This window comes from Epinephelus lanceolatus, chromosome 10 (genome assembly GCF_041903045.1).
Source record: "Epinephelus lanceolatus isolate andai-2023 chromosome 10, ASM4190304v1, whole genome shotgun sequence".
Lineage (NCBI taxonomy): Eukaryota > Metazoa > Chordata > Actinopteri > Perciformes > Serranidae > Epinephelus > Epinephelus lanceolatus.
The window spans coordinates 14,416,998-14,433,327 of NC_135743.1; the positions used below are offsets into that span (position 1 = coordinate 14,416,998).

Genomic DNA, 16,330 nt, shown 5'->3' on the forward strand with positions numbered 1-16,330 from the left:
TAAGATTTTTTTGGGATATTTTGAAATATGGCTTTTGTATTACTGTACTTTTTCTATGCACTACATTAAATTGTTTATTGTCAACTGATCCTGAGCAGTTAAAATGGTTAAACACACCTGCCATCATAGAGGCTGTCAGCCGATTGGTGTGCATTTTGTATAAATAAATGACTGGTTTCCACTCTTAAACATTTTGACCTCATGAAGATCCCAGTAACTTTTGTGGCATGGAGTAAATGTGCAGGCGTTACCTTTTCTTTATTGTTTAAACCACCACCTATTATCCATTCCACAGTCCAGTCCAGTTGTGGCTATTGTGTGTAAGTGTGTTTGAGATGAGCAGTGAGATGAGCCAACTGCTGCAGCTGCTCCTCTGTCGCTCCAGGAGGCTGTGGAGAGGGTGTCTGCTATTGTCCATTATAGCTTTCAGTTTGTTCAATGTGCCCCTCTCCACCACAGGGGGAGTTTTATAGGTTTCATTATTCCAGTGAATTGTTCCCTCAGGTTTCTCCTTCTTTGTTACATAAGCAGCTTTTCTGTCTCTCTCTTGTGACTTCTAGGAATTCACTTTGTAATACTTGTATGCCATTTGGACAAAGCCTTTAACCAAAGCCTCCTAAGTAAATTCATTTTTGCTTCCATGGCCCCAGAGGAAATCAAATCCTTGTCTCAGACAGTGTTATATGAGTAAATGTGGAGGCAACTGAAAACAAACCACCAAACCCTGGAGACATTCTCCTTGAAAGCTCAAGGTAAGCTCAAGTAAGTACAAAAAAATACACATACACGTTGTATAGATTGGTCAGTAGTAGTTTAGCATCACATGATCTTCCTCAGCAGATGCAGTTGCCAAGTTGTCAAAGAACATTGCAGTTACGATTGAAAGCTCCAGAGCAGCAACTAAATGGACATTCAGGTGAGATTGTGTCGTCAACTGCTGTGTTGCAAGATCAAGCATGAACTTTCAGTGTCAACATTTGAGCCAACATGGATGAAAAGTCTTTACAGTGCTCGGGAAATCTACCATTCTGTGATGATTGAGCAAAATCCATCTGCTGATGAAGACAGTGTGATAAAATCAGAAGCACAGGAACGGCTGCTAAATGGATATTGTGGTGAGAATAATTTGTCAAACGGATTCATTGGATTGGATTCATTTAAAGGTTTGCAAGTCTCAGCTGCTACTGTATGTCTTTGCAATGAATTACCTTTCTTAAATTATTAGTTTTTACATAAAACCTAAAAAATACGAACTTGCGAGGGAAAATTATCCAGACACTTAAGTATTTCTTGCAAAATATTAAAGTTTACTGTTAAATGTATTTAGAAATCTGTACGGCCTACTTTTCTAACTCCAAGTAGAGTGGGAAAGGTTTGTGAGCAGCACCTGGTCTGGTGAATTTAAACAGATACATTAATACAAATTAAAACAAAAAATAAATAAATAAATAAGCGCTAACCTATCACTGTTTTATCTTTGAAACTTGTAGCCCAACTACCGTTTTCTGCATTTACGACAAACAATTGTATTTTGAAAAACAACTGACCGGAAGTAGACCACTCGAGAGCCAGACACCGCTTCCGGTGTCGCCACCTTCTTTGTCTCCGGCCCAGTATTTCGACACCAGGGCTTGTCTATTTTTCTCCCTTAGTTTTGAGGATATATTTACACATATATCCCCAGTTTTCTGATATTGAATGACAGTCGACTCTGAAATATTTATGCCTAAAAGTAAAGCGCCAAAAATGGATGACCTGGACTACAGTAAGTGGGCTTGCTAATTAGCTACATTTGCATAGGCTACCGCTAGCTAACTGTGACTAGACTGAGCTAGTGGCTCAGTTTATTTGCTCAGGTGTGACACAGTGGTCATTCTGTTCAGCATCTGAATGAAGACGATTGACCATACACCCTTTGCGGTCTTTTACAAAAACCCTGGGTTCACACGTAAACGAATTGAGTTAAAATAAGCTACAAAGCTGCGTTAGCTTAGCCTGACGCCAACTAAATATTGATTATTTCAGTGTGTGCAGGGAGCTAACGCTTCAGCTAACGTCGGTGGGCATTTAACACCCCATCAGCCTCTAAGCTACAGGAGTGCTTGTTGAAATTGGGCATTGCCTGTACTATTGAAACCATCCACCTCCTGTTATCAAGACCCTCGCTGCTGTAGTATGAATCCGTGCAGTTGATCCAGACTGTGGGCGTGGTTGGTGGTGTTATAGAGCAGCTGTTTGTTTTGCAGAATAAACACACACTGGCCTGGGAAGCTGTGGGTCCTACCAGCCACTGTCGATCACAAGCTGCTGTTTTCAGCTCTAGATATGGGTGGTTTGGACAAAAATCATTTGCATGTTTTTGTGCATAAGTAGGCAACATCCACATCGAAATGTGAGCATGTCATGGAGCTTTCAGACACTATGCTTAACTGCAACTTTATTAGGTATTCCTAGTTGATAGAACAGCCCTGCAATACACCTCACCCTCATGAAAGCAAGGTTTTTGTTAAACCTGTTAGAGAGGTGTTGATTCAAAATGATAGTCAGGGTTTATGAGTTGGAGATAATACAGGATGACTGCAGATCCTTTAAAAGTCTCAAAATGTCTTAAATCCAATGTTACAATAATAAGGCCTTTAAATTAATTAAATTGTCTTAAATTTGAACATGTGAGGTCATAGCTACTGCAAACATATCTAATTTAATTAAACATCTTGAATTTTCTTTTTGTGGAAATGAAAGAAGCCTTCTGATGTAAAAGTCCACATTTTAAATGTTACAAATCCTTTAAAAAATCCACAGTACTGTCATTTTACTTCATACTTGAACCATATTCCTACATAACACCTGCATTTGCACGAGACCGCATAGGCTATATACAACATACTTGCAATGCTTGGATAAGTTAAACATGATTTGTCCAAAAACAGTTCCTAAATTTGGTTAAAGGTGTCCTGATACCTATACCTGATACCTATAGACACTCTGCTATAGTGCAGTAGTTTTTATTGCTTTTGTGCTTTGATGTGTTTCTAATATTTAGTCTGCCCTCACTGACAAAAACTGGCAAAATATTAAAATCTCCCCAGCTTAATACAATGTTCAACACCAACTGTAACTCTAGTCTCCGAAGTGACAATTAGGCCTAAGCTGAATCAACTGAATATCGAAGCATTCATTATGGTAGGAGTCATTGTATGAGTTTTAAGACAATGGAAAGCTGTGATTCCTTCACACACTTATTTACCTCTCCATTGATTTATTTAAAAAAGGTTGACAGTCTCAAAGACCTTTGTCAAGACACCTTTTAAAACAGCCTCATTTTTATCTTGGTGTAAACTAGCAACTGGGTGTACAAGTTTTTTTTGGAAGTGTAATGTGATATGTTGAACAAACGGGTAGAGCCACAATTCAGCAAATGACTTTAGAAAACTGCATACCTCAACTGTAACGCAGCCTTGAAAATCACTGAGAACAAACACAGTTTTACAGTAGCTGAGATTCCTGAGATGATGCCTGATTATTATGATGTCATGGTGTCACACAGCACTCCATTGTAATGCCATCTGTAGCTACATCCCTTAAACCTGCACTGATAGTGCTGCTCTTGTCAAGGTTTCCATGTCATTAAAATAGTTCAGTTGTACTTTATCCTTTTCACTTTTGATCAAATTGTTTTATGGCACTGTGTTAAATGAGACCTCTCTGGTTCTTTTGCCCATATTTAGAACGCTGAACCTGCTTTCATCAGTCCAAATATCACAGTTTCCTGTGTGAACTTGTTTCTTAGTTTGTCTTTTTCAGTAGTAAGAAGTTGCAATGAAAACAGTTCAGAGTTAGTACCACAAATGGAAATCTATTCATCTTTTATAAAACATATATTGTGCTGGCAGCTGAAATCTCATCATGACACCCAGCAAATAAAATTAAACCCAATGCCCTGCCTGACACCACACGTGATCAGCCAGAAAATCGTTTTTGTGATTTTATTAACCAAGCTTCACCACTGAGGGGTTGGAATAGGCTGTTAGAACCAAACTGTAGATGTTTCTCATTCATATAAATGTATCTGTGGAAGAAGTGTTTTAAAAATGAAACCTGGCTGTCTGACTTTGTCTCAGTTTTACAGTAGCCTTGTGGCTGTGTCTGTTGAGACCCTGAAGTGTGTGTCTACTCTACTAGTGGTGTATCACTACTCAGCCAGTGGGCACTGCTCATGCTCTCATACATTATACTGCAGTGACGGATCAGGAGAGTGCTGATTATCAGTATTTTTTCACAGGTTGCAAAAATGGAGTACAATAGGAGATAAATGAACGGGGAAGACAAAGGGTTAGAGGGAAAAGAAAGGGACAGCTCAAAGCAAACTAAAAGTGTGTAGTACTAGTAGTGTAGCTCTATTTCAAAATGAAGAGGCTTTTCTCTTTACAAAAGAAAAACTGAAACACTCAAGTGTCCTCACCCAGTGCCTCTCCACTGCATACTTGTATCCACTTTTGCTAACTTCAGTTACTACGTATACTACCCTACTTTGTCCCACCACTTTCCATTGTAAGGTATTGAAAGAATGAATTAGTCATACCCAATTTGAGTAACAATGCCGTTCTAAAAATAGTTATACTTGATGGGTTTTATGTTGCTAATAAAGACACGGTAGGCCTTAGGATTTTAGGGCACTGTTGTTATATGTGCAGCAGCAGCAGCAGCAGCAATGGAGTCATTCTTCTTCTCTTCCCTTACAGTCCCGGTAGACCTGAGCCCAGAGGAGCGCTCTGAGCTGGAGGACATCCGCAGGAGGAAGGGCGTCCTGCTGCAGGAGATCCAGAGGCTCAGAGAGGAATTGAGAGAGGCAATTTTGGAGGTGGAGGGACTGGAGACCAGCACAGAGGGCAGGTAAGAAGAAAATACACATCATGTATCATTTCTACAGTACTCTCTTTACCAGTGCTTCCCAACTGGTGGGTCATGGTCCAAAAGTGGGTTGCAGGTTCATTCTGAAAGGACCACAAGTGACTCGCTAATATGTTGAGTTTGTAAAAAACACACTTTATATTGAAGTACAGTGAATTTCTAGCACAGAGCTTTCAATTTGAAGTGTCGTTCCCTGCTGTAGAGTGAGCGACTAATGGACAGCTTCTTGACTGAGACAGAAAACCAGTTCACTGACATGGCCAAACACAAGTTTGCGGTGAATATATTAAATCGTGTCGACCTTAAACTAATGACTAAGGAGAAATCTGGACCCTGTGGCTGAACCACTTGGGAACCACTGCTCTACACAATATCGGACAAGAGTTGACTTTCATGATGGCCACACTGTGAACAGACTTATTCACCATTCCTTGAAACATTATCCCATGCAGTTAGTCAACCATATCACTTTATGTGTTATGGGCCACACTTTTTTGGTTTAGACCTTGTCAACCTTCAGCTGTGACTTAATGGACCAGCGAAGTCCAAAACTGCACTGGCATTTGCTCACATCACCATATTCAGCTGCAGTTAAGAGCTTTTCGTAACTTGTAGGATTTGATTTCATCCAGAATTTACTGCAGACTTTTTCCTGCTGTTTATTCACATCACCTTTTCATCCATACCATTTTTCAGTGCGTCATATTATTGCTCATACATACAAGTGTTGATTTTTTTTTTTTTTTAAATTCCATCCAAGACAATGGAACAATTAAATTGTGGACGTCTCACTCTACCCATCTCGTATCTATTCAGCTACGGAGGCAGAAGCACCAGTGTTGTGTCAAAGTCTGTTCCCACGTCGGAGAATTTCCCTCCCATTAAATTGATGCTTCCAGTAGTGCCAGCCTCAGTGGTTGGTTCACTTTCAGGAAGGGAGAAACACATATTGATGGGGAAACATTCTTTGACACAACACCATGGCTTGTGCACTGCAGTGATCGTTTTGGCATCAAGTCTGTGATCGAATCTGGCAAGAAAATACAATGCTGATCTTTTATAAACTAAATAAAGGACATGTTATATATGATGCAAATGATCAGATCATTTTCCTGTCCCTCTCCCCGCTGTTTTCCTGAAGTTTTATTTCCCCGATGTGATTAAATTTCAAAAATCTGCCCATCCTCTATATTTATTAGTAACAGCCTAGTATCACTTCTGTTTGTGATTAGGTTTTTAAAGTTATGTCACTTACAGATATTTATCAGTTGTGTCCAAGCGAGCGAAAGAGATGAGCAGACACACACAAGCAGACAGATAGAGAGGGGGTGGATAGTACAGTTTAGCTTTACATGTGATTAGGAAAGACCACAGTGATGTTATGTATCTGAAATTAATGGAAATATTCAACAATAAATGAAAAAATGAGCTACAAGTCAAACCATTTGTTGTTTGTCACATGTTGAAGATCATTTTTGTGCTTGCAGATTATGCCAGCTACACCGCAAGTTTTTTTTAAGACCTGTGGGAAACACTGTCTTTAGTTGACATTGTAGTGGTGTCATTTATGGTTATTGATTCTTTGATAAATTCCCTTCTTTAGAGCGGTCATTTAAGTTCTAGTAATATAAAAGTAATGTAGTTATAGAGATGTGATTTGGATGCCACAGAGTATTTTTCCTTCTTACATTTTACATCTTTGTTCTGTGCAGTAAAACTCTGCAGAAAAGCAGGCATGTGGCAATGGGAAGGAAGAAATTCAACATGGACCCTAAAAAGGTAAAACCCTTCAGTACTTGTATAAGTCTCCTCTGTCCTCACTGAGTCCTGGTTGTGTGGTGACAGACTCTTCGGTCTCGCTGTAGGGCATTGTGTTTCTGGTGGAGAATGAGCTGCTCAGACACACTTCAGAGGACATCGCTCAGTTCCTCTACAAAGGAGAGGGCCTCAACAAGACTGCTATAGGAGATTACCTCGGAGAAAGGTGATTGGTGTTGAAATATCTTCTGTCCTTTTGTCATTTTTTTTGTCCTTCTGCCATTTGTAACTGTGATCTTTGTGTTGCTGCTCTGCAGGGACGACTTCAATATCAAAGTTCTTCAGGCTTTCGTTGACCTCCACGAGTTCACTGATCTCAACCTTGTCCAGGCCCTCAGGTAAACTGTGTCTGTGTGGCTTTTTGTTTTTATGATTTGAACTGAGAACAAAATCTCCTGAATAGTGTCCTGGCGTACTCTGGTAAACAGACCTCCACAATGGAAAGCCCCACTCTGTATGTCACTTCAGGTTAGGGTGGAAAAAATTATGCAAGAGAGCCGCAGTGGCTGTACAACCCTGCTGTGATTGCCAAATGTGCTCTCTCCGTCTTGACCTAAACCTTGACCTGTTTTCTGCAGACAGTTCCTGTGGAGTTTCCGTCTGCCTGGTGAAGCCCAGAAGATTGACAGAATGATGGAGGCCTTTGCTCAGAGATACTGCCATTGCAACCCCGGCGTCTTCCAGAGCACTGGTAAACACAAACATGTTACACTGCAGTTCATGTGAGGTAATCTGTTACCAGCCTCACGTAGGATGTTTTGATTTCAGCATGTGGTTTGGAGGTGTCCTCTCAAATCAAGCTTTATTATTTTATGATGGGTAACAGGAAGGGGCACTTCCCAGAAGGTGTACATGGCGCAAACAACGAGCCTCTTACCAGAAGTGGCCAGATATGAAAGCCAGGAGTCTGCTGATTTATAAACATTGCTTCTCAGTGAAAACTATTTTAATTCAATTCAGTGAACTTAATTGTCTCGAAAGAAATTCCTGTGCCAGAGAATGCTTCAAATTACAGTAACACTCAATACAGTAACCACAATTTACTGTTCACAACCAGAACAACCGGTGGTTTCCCCGGGTCAGGGTCACTCACAGGGCCCAGTTTTAGAACAATAGAGTATTAAATATCTGGCAAAATTACAAATATACATATGTTTGTATTTTCCTTCAGTAGTTTGAGATGAGGTTCAGCATTGACAGACTTTTTGTTTTTAGAGAAAGTGTTGGTAGAAAGTAATATTGTTTTAATCTGGGTCAAAGCCAATCGTGTTTGTTTTTATTTCTGATATTAAAGCTGTAACTTTTAAGTTTTATGAAAATATCTTTTTGTTTTATTTGCTGAAACTGTTACTTCATTCACACAGTCATACATGAGATGGATAATCTGAAGAAAATCATACTCCTGCCTACTTATTGCCTTAGAGATTCTAACGGCCTTACTGCACATGAACAGAAACAGTCAGAGCCGAGCAGTCTCTAACGCAGCTGTCAATCATGTCAATCACTGCTAGGCACGGCTGATCAAATATGAATCAAGATTCTGTTACTGCTCTGACTATTTCTAGTCTAAAATGTTCTCAGAAACATATTTTAGATTGTAATAGGACAGAAAAGTGCTGGCTTAAGTGGGGGAGGTAAATTGGTTTTATAAGGACACATCAGTAAGGGTAGGGTAAATCACAAGTGCTGTCAAGAGGATTGTATGTCTTTATGTTCTTAAAAGTCCTCATCTATTCTGTGAATTAATGTATTTGTTATTTTATGTAGAGATAGATGTAGATTTCCTTTTTTATGTAGCTACATTATTGATGTATTTAGTTGTTGTTTACCCCTCCTGTCCTGAATGTTCGACCAGCTGGGTAGAAAGGATGGGGTAGGATTTAAGTTGTATTCGTACACTGGATTGCTGTTCACTGATTGTTTTGTGTAGTGAAAACAAAAATTGTAAGTCATAAAAAAAAGAAACACGTTTAAGTGTACTGTTTGGCTGTAAAATGAGAACGTTTGTGACCAAGCTGCCATGTTGGATACAGTTAACTGAAGTACTAAGCATTGCCCATCAGTCAGACAAGCTTTCTCATGTCACAGCTAAACAGTACGCTAAAATAAGTTTCTGAAAACATTTGTAGCTAGAAGTGGGTAATGCAGCGACAGAATCTTGCTTCATATTTGATCAGTGCTGCCTAGTTTGAGAGTTGGCTGCAGTTCTGATCAGTTGTTTTCAGTCAGGTGCGGTAAGGCCACTAGAATGAGTATGACAAACGCACTGTTGCACCTCCTTGGAACTGGTTCCGTTCTGGTTCTCGCACCTAATTTTGAATCGTTCAGAGCACTTCGACCAAAAATAAATTGGTTGAGAACCTGAAAAGTTTGTCCTCAGCTGGAACCAAAAAATAGCAGGTTTTGCTTGACCTGAAGTGACATCAGTGGGTGTGTCATATTTGACAGGTAGGAAAGAGAGGATGAAGAAGGCAACAATTGAGAAGTCAAACGAGAACTCACCAGACAACAAAGAGTGTGCAGTGGTCTCATTAAAAGTTAGTTCATGCTTGTTTTTTGGGTTAAAAACAAATATCTGTGATTACAGAACAAAAATTTGCAGGTAATCAAGGTCCGCACTTTTTACTACCTCTGTTTACTTGTGTTGTGCATTGTGCAATGCCCTCTGTTGATGGCACATCCCTGATTACAATGATTTCGTGCAAAACAGGTGGCAACATGGGCTGGTTCACTAGATAGTATCAAGGCCTCAAGAATGTTGAACAGAACCGGTTCAAGAACCAGAGTGGTGGAAAAGGGGTAAGATTATCTGTCTCATGTACGACTGTCTGGATGAAGTGACAGTTTCAGCAAATGTGACAAAAAGTTAGTAGTTACCAACTGTAGCTTTAAGGCAGATTCATTAATTAGTTTTAGTTTTTGCGCAGAACAAAACTCATTACTGCTGCGTTGTCTTGCATGTCTCTCATTTTCGCAGACACATGTTACGTGCTGTCATTTGCCATCATTATGCTGAACACAAGCCTCCATAACCCAAATGTGAGAGACAAACCTGGAGTGGATCGTTTCATCTCCATGAACCGAGGCATCAATGAGGGCGGAGACCTGCCCGAGGACCTGCTCAGAGTACGATGAACTCTACTTTGCTTTCTCTGGAGACAGCTAAGTGACAATTAAAATGAAGAAAAGAGATTCTTAATGATTTTATTTTATTTTATTGTGTTATTCCAGAATCTCTATGAAAGCATTAAAAATGAGCCGTTCAAGATTCCAGAGGATGACGGCAACGATCTGACACACACCTTCTTCAACCCGGACAGAGAGGGCTGGCTTCTTAAACTTGGTGAGATGATCCCAGTGAGGCCTTTGGAGTGCTTTTAATTTACATGTTGTCTTAAACGCTGATCTCAGTTCAACAAATCAAGTGTGTCCATGTTACAGATGTCAGGGGTGTGTTCTTGTGTACTTTGTTCTCCGTTAAGGCTTTGTGCTATGATGAACCTGCCCTCTGTCTCTGAGGTTTGCCGGCTCTCTGCCTTCACTTGATCATCAGCTCGCAGTGCTGTGGCACTTGACCGTTACCACAGCACGGTCGTGAAGCAGAGACTCACTTTCTTGCATCACAGCAGTCTAAAAATCTGATTGTTTGTTTTCTTTTGCATGGCGGGGCCTGTGATCTGTGTGTCACTAATATAATCTCTATCTCTTCCTCCTCCCCATCTGTCTCTCTCTTTGTCTGTTTGTCCTCTGTCTCCCTCTAAATCCTCTGGTCCCTTTTGTCTCTGCTTCTTCCCTGCGATTTCCACCCTCTACTGCCGCTGCTTGTTTTCTCAGGAGGTATGTACTGACAGTTGGAAGTTAAAAAATTAGCCACGTAATTAGCTGTAAGAATGTAGAAATTGTAGAATAGTATTCTTTGAACTTTGACCCCCTAAGGAAATCTTTCTCCTCTCCTCTCACTCATTATAAAGACTTTGTTCTTGTGTTTCAGGGGGACGAGTGAAAACCTGGAAACGGCGATGGTTCATTCTCACAGACAACTGCCTTTATTACTTTGAATACACCACAGTAAGTATTTGAGTGAATTTGACACTGCTACTCCTCGTAGAGTCATTAGGTACATTAAAGGGATAATTCTTATTGTTTGAAGTGAGGTTGTGTGAAGTACTTATCCAAAGTCAGCATAATACCCTACAGTAGATGGCGATTTGCACGCTCTCAGTTTGGAGAAGCAGACTGGAGTACCAACAAGTAGTTAAGTGTCGTACTGCTGTGGAGGGGCTGTAGCAAAATGTACTTTAGCCACCTAAAAGAAGTCAATGTCAGTAAAGTATACGCTATATTTAGAATATTTTTACCGCTTTTGCCTGCTGTCAGACAGCGCTTTCTGACAGGGAACTGAAGTCGTTATATTGCTCTCTTAAAAGCCACCAGACTCCTTCAACAAAAACAATAAGTTTACCTCGCAGAACACAGGAGTTGCTGGTCTACCTTCTTTTAAAATACATTTGCGGCTGCCCGTGTCTACAGCAGTACATTGCTTAGCATCTGTGCAGGTACCCCTGTCTGCTTCTCCAAACTAGAGGCATGTTGACAGACGTCACCTGTAGGTAATACACTGACTATGCATGAGTACCTCATACAGCCCCACTTTAAACTATCTGAACTATCCCTTTAAACTTTTCTCACAGGGTGCTGTTGCTGCATTTGCATCAGCTTTTCTGAGAGAAAACTGGAGTTAGTGGCATTGTTGTGTTGACTTGCAAAAAATGTGGTCATGTTTAGGATAACAAAGGTGTAAACTTTGAAGTTTCTATTGTCTGCATGAAGTTTGGTCAGTGAAGGTGAGGATTAGGTGCATAACTGTATTAATCCCCAGAGGAGAAACAGGTTTGGTTGCCCAAGCACATTAACAAAAGAGACATAAGTCAGACTGGTCACAAGGGACAGCACATCAAAGACACGCTACCGTAACAATACTAACACAAAACACTAACTCTAGGAGGAGCACAGGTTCCCACCTAGCCAAAAAGTTAGAACGTGAAAAACTGAAGTGATGCACCTAAGAATAAAATAATAGATTAAGTTTAACTGTAACCTGGTTTGTCATTTTGGTTTTAAATAGATTGACTTTCTTTGTAGAAAACAGCTGGCACTGAAAACGATTTAAATTGTCCTTCAATTTTGCAATTTTTAGCAGATTAATGCGAAATTGGTTGAATTTCTGCTAATTCTTGCACTCTCAAATTCCTGTTGGGACTGATTAGAGTATATTATATTTTTATCATCCACAAGGGGTGGAAATTTGTCTTCAGCTCACCAAACAGAAGAAACCATCAGAATATTGATGGCACTTTGTAGTTGCTCGGGGGACTCTGTAGTGCCTCTCTGAGCTCAAGAGCTCAAACTGGCTGAAGTGAGGATGGAAGCTATCTGCCAGTATCCTCACTGCTTTCTTACTCGTACTGTCTGTGATAAGTTGAGTCAAGGGGTTTTAAGGTTTGTGAACTGTTTTGCTCATTGTTGACATAATCCTTGAAAGTTGATTATCAGGTCTACAGTTTAGGTGACCGTACCAGGCCAGAAAGTGAAAAGTTAAAACATAAAAAAACCCTTTAATTAGCTGCTCGATTATGGCACAGATCATAGTCACAATTATTTTGATTAATATTGAGACCACAATTATTGTAACATGATTAATTGTGACTTTAGAAACCGTGCATTTCTGGAACTTTTTTTTTAATGTCATTTCATCAGTAGATTTTCTTGAACTTTAAAAGTAATCAAACTGAAAAACAATTTAAAAAATGTGTGTAAGAAATTAGTTAGATAAAACAAATAATACATAACTGAACATGATGCAAAAGAAAAGAGAGAGACTTGGTGCTGTTGGCAGAAGAGCTGTGGACTGGGATTACTGTGAGCAGCATGTGTGGGAATTGTGATATATTTGATCGCATTTCTCGCTTTTCCCCTGAATTTGTTGCTCGTATCTTTTTGGAAATAAAATCACTAAGAGGGTCTGAAAAGTCGCATTGGCTTTAAAGGAAAGGGCTGCGCTGGATTTATAACACCAGATAAATAAGAGCATCAATGCGAAACGGAATCTGGCCCAATAATCGTTTTATCTTGATTATCTTATTCACATAATCATTGGAAACCAAAATCATGAGTGAAATTAAAATGTAATCAGCCCTACTTTAAATGTTGCAGTAACTCCTTTGGCCCTGATCTGTCATGATTATGTGTTCCTTTAACAGGATAAGGAGCCACGAGGTATCATTCCTTTGGAAAACCTCAGCATCCGTGAGGTAGAAGATCCAAGAAAACCTGTAAGTTTGCATTTCTCTTCAAAATCAAACGCAAATATAATTATCATATATCTAAATTTAAAAATTACTGTATACACTGTTTGTTTTTCCAGAACTGCTTTGAGCTGTACATCCCCAACAACCGTGGTCAGCTCATTAAGGCATGTAAGACGGAGGCTGATGGGAGAGTAGTGGAAGGAAACCACATGGTGTACCGTATCTCTGCCCCGACACCTGAGGAGAAGGACGAATGGATCCACAGCATCAAGTATGGAAACAGAAATGGCGGATAATGTCACAGGAAAAATGGATGTAGTGGTAGATTGTGATGAATTTTAGCCAAACAAGATGTAGCCTGTTGTTTGGATGGTTTATGCATCTTTTTCTTTATAGACATTTTTTCAGTCGTGTTTCTCTGTCACTGTCACAGATCTGCTGTCAGTGTTGATCCCTTCTACGAAATGCTTGCCGCCAGGAAGAAACGTATATCACTGAAGAAGAAGGAGGAACAACCGTAGAGTATTCCCGTCATTCTCTCCCTGTCTTCCTTCTCATCCTTCCTTCCAGCACCAGACACATGTTTTCATATTTGCTCCTCACCACCTGTTCACAAGTTTTTTGTTACCCCTCTTTTCCCCTTCCCCAAAACGCATCCTCTCCCTGATATGAGGACTCGTTTTTATCCTGTCTACCAGACTCTTCAAAGAGTTTCAGAGGGAAGAGCTCACCCACTGCGGCTGCCTCTCGTTATCTTGGTTCTTACACTACTGCTGTTATACACAACCTGACACATTACAGCCAGAGCACGTCGTCTGTCCTGTTTCTGACCACATTCCTCTCTCACTAAGCGTGTAGGTGAACTGTGAAACATGTCTTAAGAACATATCCACACTGATGTTGGTGATTTTATCAACACTTTTTTTCATGTTTTGGCCTGTCACCCACACTTTAAATCAACTTATCAGAGCTGCTAACTGAATGTGGACAGATTTGCGAATGCTGGGGAAATAGAGCATTTAAAAATACTATGATTGAAGATCTCGTGCCACTGAGTACTTCCTTTTTCAGTTTCTGAGTAAACCACAAGCAAAACTTAATAGACCACCACAGACAGTTGCTCAGCAGAAATGTGTAAAGCTTTTGGCTGATGGAGCTTGTGTGTGAAAGGGCGACTACGTCAGGGTTTTTTTTTTTTTTTGTTTTGTTTTTTTAATATCATACTTTAGCTTCCCGGTAGTGATCCTCATGTAGTCACTTATGTTATAGCATCAAAATACAGTTTTCCCAAAGCCCTTCTAAAAACATTTTCCCATGTGACCTAATGTGGGTTTCTGCATTACGACGTTGCTCCATATAAACCCCCTAATCTGCCTAATGTGCCTCTTTGTGTCTGAGCCAAGCCTTAAAGACTTCTCTGTTGTCAATCTTCCAAATTAGCTTTATTCCTCTAACTCCCAAACCGGCATGGAAGCAAAGCAACGTACTGCTGTGGACGGCGTGTTAGTTTGGGTTTGAAAGTAACACAGTAACACCACTGAACTTAGCGATCGAGACAGCTGTAGACCAGCACCTCCCGTGTTCTGTGAGCTTTCAATCATTATTATTTTTTTATCAGCGCTCCAACCCAGGTCAGTGCTTTTTGCTAATGGCTGAGAAGGTGTCTCAATTTGAATGCATATGGACCCGCCCTCTAATAAAAGACATTTTATATCTCTTTATATGTGGCGACTGAAATCTTCCAAACAGGTAGCCTTTTGCAGGGATCAATGAAGTCAATTTTTACCTGCCCTCACTTCGATTGTTTGAAGCAGGTGAGATGGCTCACTCCTGCGCCACCTCCAGCAACGTCAGCTCTGAAACAAAGGCGGTGTGTTGAATTCTTTGTAACCATTTGCCTAATTTGGCAAGTAAGTCGCTAGATGTACTATCTAGATGTGCATTTTACTTGCCACAGGCAATCTTCATCGTTGAGCCCTGCCTTTTTTACATCCGTTTACATCAGTGTGAATATGGTCTTACTCAGGGCAGCAGGCAGCTTCAGCTCTTGTGCTGTCATCTCTCACATCTGTTGATGCCATCTAAATAAGAAACTGTCTTTCTTGATTGTGCTTACCCCAGAGAAAATGTGAATTCACTATTTTAGCACTAAGATTTAGTTTCAGTCAGAGGAATCAGTTGAAGTCATAGCAGCAGAGTATTTCAGTTTTCTGCCCCTCTTAATGGGTTTGAAGCACACTACTACTGTCGACACTTAGATAACATTTATGTGAAGAAACCGTCACTGTTCACTGCTGTTCACCAAGTTACTGTTAATCTTCATCTATACGGTCGGGCTCGAGGCAGAAAGGTTGCTTTACTCGCAGAATTAATGAAGACACACATGAGCAGCTGCTCGTTTCAGCTCTCTGAGACGGTATATATGTCCTTTAGCATGTTTCTCTACATGTTCCAGCAATAGCAGAGTAACCCGTAGTTCCAGTCTGTAGGCTTGTTCACAGATTCCTTTATAACACTACACTGAGCAACGCTCATCACGTCCTCTCAGATGTAACATTCTAGCATGCCACAAATCATTTTCCTTCTTGCTCAACACTACACAGACAAACGTCTGCATCTCTCTCACAAGTAATAACTCTGCCAGACATGTAACTGTTAGAGCCGGTCTGTCCGCTATAGTGAGTTTCAAGAAATCACAAAGGCAGCTCATTACAATGTATACTTTTTGTACATAGTTGTTAGCATATTTGTTTACGATACACATAGATTTAATTTATTCTTTTGTTAAAATCTGATTTTTGTACGAGCTACTGTAGGACTGCATGTTGATAAACTGAGGCGTCAGTCATAGGTACCGATGCATCGCTGATCATGCTAGAGCACTGATTTGAAAACTGTTAGTGTTCCCTGTTGACACGGAAAAATTTAATATGGAAGTTGATTTATGCGTAGAGTGAAATATCCTAATCATAGTTGTTTCAGAGAATAATAAGATATTTAGGAGATGACTAGTAGTTTGATTTACCTCTTGACCCGTCTGTGGGTTTGAAGAGTAAACCAGACTCTGTAAAGCACAAGCAGTAATGACCCTCTGTGAGACTAACGTCCAGTTTCCATTGGCTGCCCAGTGTCCACTTGAAGTGTGAGGAGACAAGGAACACTAACAAAGCTTTGATTCATTATATAATAGTAAAATTATTCAGATGTAATGAATCAGTAACAAGTTTAGATTTGTGTCCAGTGATAGATTTGCTTGACATCCAGTTCATAAACTTATTACTAGTAGTTTATTG

The 16,330-nt window shown here is 40.1% G+C and overlaps 1 protein-coding gene across 1 annotated transcript; it reads left to right on the plus strand.

Moving 5' to 3' along the window:
• The first annotated feature begins 1,601 nt into the window (after positions 1-1,601).
• Positions 1,602-14,656, plus strand: cyth2 (cytohesin 2). Its single transcript, XM_033640856.2, has 12 exons — positions 1,602-1,765; positions 4,743-4,893; positions 6,624-6,690; positions 6,777-6,895; positions 6,987-7,067; positions 7,308-7,420; positions 9,707-9,855; positions 9,961-10,072; positions 10,721-10,797; positions 12,990-13,061; positions 13,154-13,308; positions 13,471-14,656. Exons 1-12 carry the CDS (start codon positions 1,699-1,701, stop codon positions 13,556-13,558), a joined length of 1,251 nt encoding a protein of 416 aa, XP_033496747.1. The 5' UTR covers positions 1,602-1,698; the 3' UTR covers positions 13,559-14,656.
• The last annotated feature ends 1,674 nt before the right edge of the window (positions 14,657-16,330 follow it).